The 12,702-nt window shown below is 45.7% G+C and overlaps 1 protein-coding gene across 1 annotated transcript in view; it reads right to left on the bottom strand.

Annotated features, from left to right (window-relative positions):
• CDK8 (cyclin dependent kinase 8) overlaps window positions 1-496 on the bottom strand; it is a 91,172-nt gene extending 90,676 nt beyond the window's left edge. The window contains exon 1 of the mRNA XM_056561794.1: window positions 195-496. Within this exon, the coding sequence (XP_056417769.1) occupies window positions 195-322 (128 nt within the window). The 5' untranslated portion in view covers window positions 323-496. The remainder of the gene's footprint in view (window positions 1-194) is intronic.
• Between the last annotated feature and the right edge of the window lie 12,206 nt (window positions 497-12,702).

Genomic DNA, 12,702 nt, shown 5'->3' with positions numbered 1-12,702 from the left:
TTGCAACACCAGGAGGCACCCTGGTTGGGAAACACTGCCCTATAATACGCCCCCTATAGGCAGGTTATAGAATCTGCTCCATGAGCAGTATAGAGAGGCATTGTTACACAACATATAGTGATAAGCAGAGGAGAGCGCCCCCTGGCGGCCACATCACCCCTCCTCCACCACCCCCGGGCCCTCACAGCACTCACCCATCTTTTCTCTTGGCTTTGAACACATGACCGTATGTGCCTCTTCCAACTTTGCAGCCCTCATATTCAAACAGGTCCTCCACCCGCTCCCGCTCCCCTGTCAGCTTCACCTTGAAGTCATAGTCCATCTTGAGCCGGGAACATGTATCGTCCTAATACCCGGGGTAGGGGGAGAGCAGGAGCCGCACGGTCCGCAGCCCTCACGGCTTCTTGTCCACAACAGCAGCTGCAGCCGGTCTGCCTCCCTCACGCACACAGTAGACAGCTCCAGCAGACGCCGCTGCCGCAAAACACTGTCGTAAAGAACGACCGCCCCGCCTGTCACGGACTAGGCCACGCCCACTCCCCGGCGTGTCGCCTGCAAAGTCCCGCCCACTCTGACGTTGCAAACGAGTGGTCACGCCTATGTGATGACGTCGGTACTGAAGCCCCGCCCACCTCGGATGGAGGAACCTGAGATAACCCGGTGCCATTGTACAACCGATTGTGTAAATTGACAGCTCCGGACTGCGATATCTGCTATCGATCTGGTCTGCTGTGAGAAGGGCTAGAGTGTCTGGGGTATGCTGGGAGTTGTGGTTTTGTGGAGATCACTTATCTGTGGCAAGACTACGATACCCATCATGCTTGGACAGCCTTCCTGCAGTGTTTTCCAGCTGTTGCAAAACTACAACTCCCATTATCCCCAGACAGCATTAGTGCATTGTTTCCCAACTTTTGGTTCTCCAGCTGTTGCAAAACTACAATTCCCATCATGCCTTTACAGCCTTCATGCAGTGGTTTGTCATCCTGGGGCTCCCCAGTTGTTGCTAGACTACAACTCCCATTATCCCTGGACAGCCTTAACCCCTTAAGGACCAAGCCGATTTTAACCTTAAAGGGGTACTCCGGTGGAAAACTTTTTTTTTTTTAATCAACAGAGAGCACTGTGGTCATGATGTCAGCAGAAAGCTCTGTGTTTCAAAAAGAAAAGAATTTCCGCTGTAGTATTCAGCAGCTAATAAGTACAGGAAGGATTAAGATTTTTTAATAGAAGTAATTTACAAATCTGTTTAACTTTCTGGCACCAGTTGATTTAAAGAAAAAAAAAAGTTTTTCACCGGAGTACCCCTTTAAGGACCAGGCCAATTTTATTTTTGCGTTTTCGTTTTTTTCCTCCTCGCCTTCTAAAATCCATAACTCCTTTATATTTCCATCTACAGACCCATATAAGGGCTTGTTTTTTGCGTGACCAATTGTACTTTGTAATGAAACCTTTCATTTTACCATAAAATGTATGGCGAACCCAAAATATTTTTTTTTAGGGAGGAAATTTAAATGAAAACCACAATTTTGCTAATTTTGGAGGGTTTTGTTTTCACACTGTACACTTTACGGAAAAAATGCCATGTGTTCTTTATTCTGTAGGTCAATACGATTAAAATGATACCCATGGCGAGATACTTTTATATTTTTGTACTGCTTAAAAAAAATCTAAAACTTTTTGTACAAAATCAGTAATCTAAAATCTCCCTATTTTGACCACCTATAACTTATATAGGGCGGTATAAGGGCTCATTTTTTGTGCCGTCATCTATACTTTTTATCGATACCACATTTGCATATATAAAACTTTTAGATCATTTTTTATAAATTTTTTTAATAAAATGTGACAAAAAAAAGCAGCTTTTTGGAATTTTTTTTTTTTTACGTTTACGCTATTCATTGTACAGGATCATTAACATTATATTTTGATAGTTCGGACATTTACGCATGCGGCTATACCAAATATGTCTATAGAAAAAAAATTACGCTTTTATGTCCCCATAGGGGACTATCTATAGCAATCATTTGATTGGTAATACTGTCCAGTGCTATGTATAGGACACAGCACTGATCAGCATTATCGGTGATCTAATGCTCTGGTCTGCTCGATCTCAGACCAGAGCAGAAGACCCCGGGAGACGTCCGGAGCCAGGTGAGGGGGCCTCCGGCCGCCATGCTGGATGATCGGACGATCGGATCTGTATTGATCACGGCATCTGAGAGGTTAATAGCGGACATCCGCGCGATCGCGGATGTCGGCCATTACTGACGGGTCCCCGGCTGCTAACCTGCCGTGGATGACGCGAGCACCGTTCCGATGCTCGCGGTCATACACAGGACATAAATGTACGTCCTGGTGTGCAAAGTACCACCAAACCAGGACGTACATTTACGTCCGTGGTCGTTAAGGGGTTAAAGGGGTACTCCGGTGGAAAACTTTTTTTTTTTTTACTGTTTTTTAAATGAACTGGTGCCAGAAAGTTTAACAGATTTGTAAGTGACTTCTATTAAAAAAATCTTTATCCTTCCAGTACTTATTAGCAGCTGTATGCTACAGAGTAAATGCTTTGCTTTTTGAATTTCTTTTTTGTCTTGTCCACATTGCTCTCTGCTAACACCTCTGTCCGTGTCAGGAACTGTCCAGAGTAGCATAGGTTTGCTATGAGGATTTTCTTTCCGGGTCTGGGCAGTTCCTGATACGGGCATCAGGTGTCAGCTTAGAGCACTGTGGACAAGACAAAAAAGAAATTCAAAAAGCAAAGAATTTCCTCTGTAGCATACAGCTGCTAAAAAGTACTGGAAGGATAAAGATTTTTTAATAGAAGTAATTTACAAATCTGTTTAACTCCAGTTGATTTAAAAAAAAAATTAAATGTTTTCCACCGAAGTACCTCTTTAATGCAGTGTTTCCCAATCTGTGCCTCTCCGGACTACAATATGGCTGTCTGGGAATGCTGGGAGTTGAAGTTTTGCAACAGCTGGATATCCGCAGGGTGGAAAGCAATGATCCATGGTGGTTGTGGTCTTTAAATTGGACCTCTAGATGTTGCAAAACTACAACTCCCAGCATGCATAGACAGCCAACAGCGCTCTCCTGTATGGGGCCCTACTGTGCTCCCTGATGTGAACCTGCGGTTGATGCGTCACAATGTAGCTCAGTAATTCCCTAGTCCAGTGTTTCCCAACCAGGGTGCCTCCAGCTGTTGCAAAACTACAACTCCCAGCATTCCCAGCCATTGGTCTAGTACCGTGTGATCAGTCTGGCTTGCTGGATCTCACATGGCTTTTCCACCTTGTTGGACCTCTTTCCTTTGTGTGGGAGAGAGTTCTTTGTCTTTCTGTCTTTCTTTTTTGTCTTTTCTCTCTTCCTTTGTGTTCTCTCCAGTGTCTAACATCTGGTTTACCAGACTTTTTAATTAGTTGACACACCTCCCTAAATTGGAATTTCCCAATGAATGCAGGTTGGGCATGTACAAATGGAATTGACTAGGACATCACTATAATACCCAGAATGCCTTGAGCATATCCCCCATAATGCCTTTCCTGTCGGTGTAATGTCAACTACCCATATGCTAGGGGGTGCTAGGGTTGCCACCCCGCCGGTATTTTACCGGCACAGCCGGTATTTTCATCTACATTCCGGGCTGTGCCGGTAAGTTTGGATGAAAAATACCGGCTATGCAATGGCCGGTATTTTTCATTCACTGACAGGGGCGGACGGAGCAGCATCCCCAGAAGAGAACTTCTTTCATGACCGGCCGTACAATGCCCAGGTCTGACACCACCAGCCTGTGACAGGGAGAGCTCCGTGCGATGACAGGAAGAGATTGTACAGTGCTGGGGAGGGGGCGTGACCTCCTGTCTCCTCTCTCCCCCTCCCCCTCCTTCTCTCTGCCCCGTGCAGTCTTACAACCCTCCATAGGCAGAGCCGTGTATTCTGTCTCCATCTGCAGCGCAGGGCGGGTGAGTGTCTGTGTGTATATGTGTCTGTGTATATATGTGTCTGTGTGTATATGTGTCTGTGTGTGATTATATGTGTCTGTATACATGTGTCTGTGTATGTGTCTCTATGTGTCTGTGTATATATGTGTGTGTGTGTGTAGGGGGGGGGGGTAAACTGCCTAATCTGGGGGACAACTATGCTGCCTAATCTGGGGGACAACTATGCTGCCTAATCTGGGGGACAACTATGCTGCCTAATCTGGGGGACAACTATGCTCCTAATCTGGGGGACAACTATGCTGCCTAATCTGGGGGACAACTGGGGGACAACTATGCTCCTAATCTGGGGGACAACTATGCTGCCTAATCTGGGGGACAACTGGGGGACAACTATGCTCCTAATCTGGGGGACAACTATGCTGCCTAATCTGGGGGACAACTATGCTCCTAATCTGGGGGACATCTATGCTGCCTAATCTGGGGGACAACTATGCTGCCTAATCTGGGGGACAACTATGCTGCCTAATCTGGGGGACAACTATGCTCCTAATCTGGGGGACAACTATGCTGCCTAATCTGGGGGACAACTGGGGGACAACTATGCTCCTAATCTGGGGGACAACTATGCTGCCTAATCTGGGGGACAACTATGCTCCTAATCTGGGGGACAACTATGCTCCTAATCTGGGGGACAACTATGCTGCCTAATCTGGGGGACAACTGGGGGACAACTATGCTCCTAATCTGGGGGACAACTATGCTGCCTAATCTGGGGGACAACTATGCTGCCCAATCTGGGGGACAACTGGGGGACAACTATGCTCCTAATCTGGGGGACAACTATGCTCCTAATCTGGGGGACAACTATGCTCCTAATCTGGGGGACAACTATGCTCCTAATCTGGGGGACAACTATGCTCCTAATCTGGGGGACAACTATGCTCCTAACCTGGGGGACAACTATGCTGCCTAATCTGGGGAAAAACTACCCGGCCCTCCACAATATTTTTAGTTTCTCATGTGGCCCCATGGGATAAATAATTGCCCACCCCATTCCTCCTCAACCCCTGGACATTCCTTAACCTGGAGCCGCCCGGGGAAAGGAGAAAGTGAAGACAAGAGACTGGTGAGACCTCTCTGCAAAATTGTGTATTTAATGCAGTGTTTCCCAACCAGGGTGCCTCCAGCTGTTGCAAAACTATTACTCCCAGCATGCCCAGACAGCCTTTGGCTGTCCGGGCATGCTGGGAGTTGTAGTTTTGCAATAGCTGGAGGCACCCCGGTTGGAAAACACTGATTTAATGTTTTAATGTGTGAAACTATCTGCTGCGCTCTGTATCTAATCCTGTCATGTGTGATACTGTCTGCTGAGCCTGTGTATCTAATTCTGTCATGTGTGATACTGTGAGCTGAGCCTGTATATCCAAATCTGTCATGTGGGATATGAGCCTGTGTATCTAATCCTGTCATGTGGGATACTGTCTGCTGAGCCTGTATATCCAAATCTGTCATGTGGGATACTGTCTGCTGAGCCTGTGTATCTAAATCTGTCATGTGTGATACTGTCTGCTGAGCCTGTGCATCTAAATCTGTCATGTGGGATACTGTCTGCTGAGCCTGTGCATCTAAATCTGTCATGTGTGATACTGTGAGCTGAGCCTGTGTATCTAATCCTGTCATGTGTGATACTGTCTGCTGAGCCTGTGCATCTAAATCTGTCATGTGCAATACTGTCTGCTGAGCCTGTGTATCTAATCCTGTCATGTGCGATACTGTCTGCTGAGCCTGTATATCCAAATCTGTCATGTGTGATACTGTCTGATTAGCCTGTTTATCTGACGTTGCGCAGGGGGACGTCACTCGTCATCACAGAGAGCCAGCGTTGCTGTCGCGCACCACCACTACCGCCGCTGCTGGCATAAATAGGGTTTTGGTAGGTATTCTCTAAATGTAAATTTTTTTGTGCGATATAGGAAAATTCCCCCCGCATATATATTGTATCCCTCCAATCCCCTATGCCATTTCTTAAACCCCTGATCCCTCAGCCCCTGTGCAATCTGGCCCCTCCCCTTTTGTAGCTCCACCCCCACATAGCCACACCCATGACCGGTATTTTTCTGAGGGAAAGGTGGCAACCCTAGGGGGTGCTATTACATAAACAATTAACATCATTACCATTAACCCCTTAAGGACATAGAGCGTATCCATACGCCCCCGTTTCCAAGTCCTTAAGGACCGAGGGCGTATGGATACGCCCTGAGCATTTCCGGCCCCCACCGCTAGCCGGAGGGGAGCCGGAGCCGGCTGCCTGCTGAAATCGTTCAGCAGGCATCCCGGCATATCGCCCAGGGGGGTCATTATGTCCCCCCATGTCGGCGATTGCCGCAGATCGCTGGACAATTCAGTCCAGCGATCTGCGGCAGATTCCGGGTCAATCGGGTCTCCAGTGACCCGATGACCCGGAATTACTGGCTGATCGGGGCCGTCAGAGACGGCCCCGAACAGCCATTGCCAGCAGGGGTGAGGTGGCACTGGTGCCACCTCACGATCGCCCTGATTCGTCGGCCGGATTACCGGCCGACCAATCAGGGCGCCTGCTGGGGGTGTCACTCCCGCAACCCGCTCCGCCCCTCTTTCGGAGGACGTGAACGGGTGCGGGAAGACGACCCCCGGTGCTGGGGACCCCGATCCCCGGCGTCCCTGTTGGGATCGGGGCCCCAGGAGCAGCGGCGGCGGCGGAGACGACGAGGGACTGACCTGTGCTGCTGGATCGTTGGAGGTGAGTGACAGCCTCCTGCTGTTGCTTAGCAACAGCTCCCAGCATGCAACAAGGGCATGCTGGGAGCTGTAGTTATGCAACAGCAGGAGGCAGACCACCACAACTCCCAGCATGCCCTTATGGGCATGCTGGGACTTGTAGTTTTACAACAGCTGAAGGCACATTCTTTCTATGTAAAAGTGTACCTTCAGCTGTTGTGTAACTACAACTCCCAGCTTGCACAATCAGCTAAAGTGCATGCTGGGAGTTGTAGTGGTGCATCTGGTGGTTGCATAACTACAACTCCCAGCATGCCCGTTGGCTGTCGGTGACTGCTGAGAGTTGTAGTTTTGCAACAGCTGAAGGCACACTGAGTTAAGTAGTAAACCAGTGTGTCTCCAGCTGTTGCATAACTACAATCCCCAGCATCCCCAGCCAATGTAGTATGCCTCCGGCTGTTGCATAACTACAAGACCCAGCATGCCCTTCCGCTGTCCGTACATGCTGGGGGTTGTAGCTTTTGCAACAGCTGAAGGCACACTGGTTGCAAAACACTGAGTTTGTTACCAAACTCGGTGTTTCACAACCTGTGTGTCTCCAGCTGTTGCAAAACTACAACTCCCAGCATGCACTGATAGACCGTACATGCTTGGAGTTGTAGTTTTGCAACAGCTGGATGTTTCTCCCCCCCCCCCCCCCCCCCCCAATGTGAACGTACAGGGTACACTCACATGGGCGGAGGATTACAGTAAGTATCCGGCTGCAAGTTTGAGCTGCGGCAAATATTCTGTTGCAGCTCAAACTGCCAGCGAGAAACTACTGTGAACCCCCCGCCCATGCGACTGTACCCTAAAAACACTACACTACACTAACACAAAATAAAATAAAAAGTAAAAAACACTACATATACACATACCCCTACACAGCCCCCCTCCCCAATAAAAATGAAAAACGTCTGGTACGCCACGGTTTCCAAAACGGAGCCTCCAGCGGTTGCAAAACTACAACTCCCAGCATGCACTGATAGACCGTCCATGCTGGGAGTTGTAGTTTTGCAACAGCTGGATGTTCCCCCCTCCCCAATGTGAACGTACAGGGTACACTCACATGGGCGGAGGATTACAGTAAGTATCCGGCTGCAAGTTTGAGCTGCGTCAAATTTTCTGCCGCAGCTCAAACTGCCAGCGAGAAACTACTGTGAACCCCCGCTCGTGTGACTGTACCCTAAAAACACTACACTACACTACCACAAAATAAAATAAAAAGTAAAAAACACTACATATACACATACCCCTACACAGCCCCCCTCCCCTCCCCAATAAAAATGAAAAACGTCTGGTACACCACTGTTTCCAGAACGGAGCCTCCAGCTGTTGCAAAACAACTACTCCCAGTATTGCCAGATAGCCACTGACTGTCCAGGCATGCTGGGAGTTTTACAACAGCTGGAGGCCCCCTGTTTGGGAATCACTGGCGTAGAATACCCCTATGTCCACCCCTATGCAATCCCTAATTTAGGCCTCAAATGCGCATGGCACTCTCACTTTGGAGCCCTGTCGTATTTCAAGGCAACAGTTTAGGGCCACATATGGGGTATCGCCGTACTCGGGAGAAATTGGGCTTCAAATTTTGTGGGGTATTTTTTGCTATTACCCTTTTTAAAAATGTAAAATTTTTGGGAAAACAAGCATTTTAGGTAAAAAAAAAAATTTTTTTTTTACATATACAAAAGTCATAAAACACCTGTGGGGTATAAAGGTTCACTTAACCCCTTGTTACGTTCCCCGAGGGGTCTAGTTTCCAAAATGGTATGCCATGTGTTTTTTTTTTTTGCTGTCCTGGCACCATAGGGGCTTCCTAAATGCGGCATGCCCCCAGAGCAAAATTTGCTTTCAAAAAGCCAAACGTGACTCCTTCTCTTCTGAGATCTGTAGTGCGCCAGCAGAGCACTTTTCACCCCCATATGGGGTGTTTTCTGAATCGGGAGAAATTGGGCTTCAAATTTTGGGGGGTGTTTTCTGCTATTACCCTTTTTAAAAATGTAAAAATTTTGGGAAACCAATCATTTTAGGTAAAAAAAAAAAAAAAAATGTTCACATATGCAAAAGTCGTGAAACACCTGTAGGGTATTAAGGTTCACATTACCCCTTGTTACGTTCCCCGAGGGGTCTAGTTTCCAAAATGGTATGCCATGTGTTTTTTTTTTGCTGTTCTGGCACCATAGGGGCTTCCTAAATGCGACATGCCCCCAGAGCAAAATTTGCTTTCAAAAAGCCAAATGTGACTCCTTCTCTTCTGAGACCTGTAGTGCGCCAGCAGAGCAATTTTCACCCCCATATGGGGTGTTTTCTGAATCGGGAGAAATTGAGTTTCAAATTTTGGGGGGTATTTTCTGCTATTACACTTTTTAAAAATGTAAAATTTTTGGGAAACCAAGCATTTTAGGTAAAAAAAAAATATTTTTTTTTACATATGCTAAAGTCGTGAAACACCTGTGGGGTATTAAGGTTCACTTTACCCTTTGTTACGTTCCCTGAGGAGTCTAGTTTCCAAAATGGTATGCCATGTGTGTTTTTTTGCTGTTCTGGCACCATAGGGGCTTCCTAAAGGTGACATGCCCCCCAAAAACCATTTGACGCTCCTTCCCTTCTGAGCCCTCTACTGCGCCCGCTGAACAATTAACATAGACATTTGAGGTATGTGCTTACTCGAGAGAAATTGGGTTTCAAAAACAAGTAAAAATTTTCTCCTTTTTACCCCTTTCAAAAATTCAAAAATTGGGTCTACAAGAAAATGCGAGTGTAAAAAATGAAGATTTTGAATTTTCTCCTTCACTTTGCTGCTATTCCTGTGAAACACCTAAAGGGTTAATACACTTACTGAATGTCATTTTGAATACTTTGGGGGGTGTAGTTTTTATAATGGGGTCTTTTATGGGGCATTTCTAATATGAAGGCCCTTCAAATCCACTTCAAACGTGAACTGGTCCATGAAAAATAGCGAGTTTGAAAATTTTGTGAAAAATTTCAAAATTGCTGCTGAACTTTGAAGCCCTCTGGTGTCTTCCAAAAGTAAAAACTCATAAATTTTATGATGCAAACATAAAGTAGACATATTGTATATGTGAACCCCAAAAAAATATATTTTGAATATCCATTTTCCTTACAAGCAGAGAGCTTCAAAGTTAAAAAAATGCTAAATTTTAATTTTTTTCATCAAATTTGGTGATTTTTCACCAAGAAAGGATGCAAGTTACCATAAAATTTTACCACTAAGTTAAAGTAGAATATGTCACGAAAAAACAATCTCGGAATCAGAATGATAACTAAAAGCATTCCAGAGTTATTAATGTTTAAAGTGACAGTGGTCAGAATTGCAAAAAACGCTCCGGTCCTTAAGGTGAAAAAGGGCTCGGTCCTTAAGGGGTTAAAGGGGTATTCCAGGCCAAAACTTTTTTTTATATATCAACTGGCTCCGGAAAGTTAAACAAATTTGTAAATTACTTCTATTAAAAAATTTTTATCCTTCCAATAGTTATTAGCTTCTGAATTTGAGTTGTTGTTTTCTGTCTAACTGCTCTCTGATGACTCACGTCCCGGGAGCTGTGCAGTTCCTATGGGGATAGTCTCCCATCATGCACAGCTCCCGGGACGTGACATCATCATTGAGCAGTTAGACAGAAAACTTCAGAAGCTAATAACTATTGGAAGGATTAAGATTTTTTTTAATAGAAGTAATTTACAAATCTATTTAACTTTCCGGACCCAGTTGATATATAAAAAAAGTTTTGGCCTGGAATACCCCTTTAAGGTAACTTTCCAATGTTGGTTTCATACCCACATTCCACACTTGAAGTATGGAGTCCTAAATTATAAATTCAGGGATTATTTTTGACACATATAAGTAATTAAAACCAGGATTCTTAAAGACATCTTGGGGCCTACCTAGACATCCAAATTTATTGGAGAGATAAGAATACCATGGAGGTCCCTTTCACACACTTCCCACCAGGTCTTCGGAATGCAAACACTGAGCAATTCTCCCTGTGAGATTCATAATATATATAGAACAGTATATGACAATATCATATGTCCTACTAATGACTATACATATATATATACATATATATATATATATATATATATATATATATATATATATATATATATAGAACTAATGTTCATTCGGATAAGACATAATTATTTCACAGTTTCTTATCTCAACCCCCCTTCTCTCCATTCACCCCCCTTTGGTGAATTGTAATAGTGTCGTCTAGAGAGTGTAACTAGCCCCCTTATCTGTCTTATCTAAACAGCCATAAATATCTAAAGAGACAACAAGTATTCTTCTCCCACACTGGCACTTGTAGAGAAGAACTTCAGAATACACTGTGGTCTATTTAGAACATACAACATGGCGGACACATCATGCTATTATTCTATTAAACATAGTGATTAATTTTTGGAGCCTACAATAAGTGCGACAAAGCGTCTTCCCATCCTTTCCTCAGCATGCTCCATTCCATAACATGTCCACACCCTCCTCAGCATGTCCCCATCCATACTGTCCCCCTCCACATGTCCCCATCCATCTATGCCATGTTTCCTCCTAATCATCATGTCACCATCACCATGTCCCCCTCTTCTCTTCATCATGCCATACTGGGTTCTCCTCTCCTCAGCAAGTCCAAACCCATCCATACTGAACCCTCCCACTCCTCATCATGTCCCCATCCATAATGTGTATCCTCCTCCGAATATTCTCCCTATCCATACTGTCCCCCCTCCTCAGCATGTCCCCCTATCCATACTGTGTCCCTCCCTCCTCATCATGTCCCCCCATCCATGCTGTGCCCCTCCCTCCTCATTATGTCACACCTCCCCATCATGTCCCCCTATCCATACTGTGTCCCCCTTCTTGATCATGTCCCTCATCCATAACGTGTCCTTCTCTCCTCAGCCTGTTCCCCCCATCCATACTGTAACCCCCCCCCCATGTCCACATCCATCCTGCGACTCCCCCCTACATGTCCCCATCATTCCATACTGTGATTATCCTCGGGATGGTTGTGGGCGCAGCAGCATACACGTGTATACACTCGAGGAGCCCTGCCCCTCCTCCTCTTTACTCTCTACAGTCAAGGCAGTGGGACGGCATTGGGCAGAGTGAGAGCACGGGTGTCAAATGCTCCCAGTGGGTAGGTAACTTCATTCCTTTTTGGTAGATATCGGATAAATATTTCCCCTTTTAGGTAAATGCTCCATTAGGTGGTTAACTCCCCTCCATTAGGTAGATGCCCCCAGTAGGTAATTGATTACCGGTACCCTCAATTAGGTAAATGCTCTGAGTAGGTATATAATCTCTCCATTAAGCACATGCCCTCAGTAGGTAAATAATTCCCACCCGTTTAGGTAGATGCCTACCGTAGGTACGTAAACCCCCCCCCCTATTAGATAGATGCCCACTTCAGGTTGGAAGTTAACTCCCCACCCCCATAACATGGTAGATGCTGCCAGTAGGTAGATAGGTAATACCCCTATTAGGTAGAAGCCCCCAGTCCCCAGTATATAGATAGGGAATTCCCCCTCCCCTCTTAGGTAGAACCCCCTCAGTAGGTATGTAGGTAACCCCCCTTATCTGGTAGATGCCCACAGTAGGTAGTTATTTCCCCTTCCCATATCAGGTAAACACCAACAGTGGGTAGATAGGTAATACCTATTGTTAGGTAGAAGCCCCCAGTAAGTAGGTAATCTGCTACTTAGTTTATGCTACAGTAGTTTCTCTCAATAGGTCCCCTTCAAAAAACAATTATATAACTCCCACTTACTGTTCCTTAGCTTTGGCACTGAAGCCGTACAATACTGACTTTTAATGCGTGCAATGTACATATTGACACTCATTTTACATTTTTTAGAGGGGTGAACTGTGCAGAGTAAAAGGAAATCCCCATAGCAAACATATGCTGTCCTGGACAGTTCCTTAAATGGACAGAGATGTCAGTAG

Source organism: Hyla sarda, chromosome 2, assembly GCF_029499605.1.
Source record: "Hyla sarda isolate aHylSar1 chromosome 2, aHylSar1.hap1, whole genome shotgun sequence".
Classification (NCBI taxonomy): domain Eukaryota; kingdom Metazoa; phylum Chordata; class Amphibia; order Anura; family Hylidae; genus Hyla; species Hyla sarda.
Note: the sequence above shows the minus strand (reverse complement) of the source record. Positions and strands in the feature narration are given on the sequence as shown.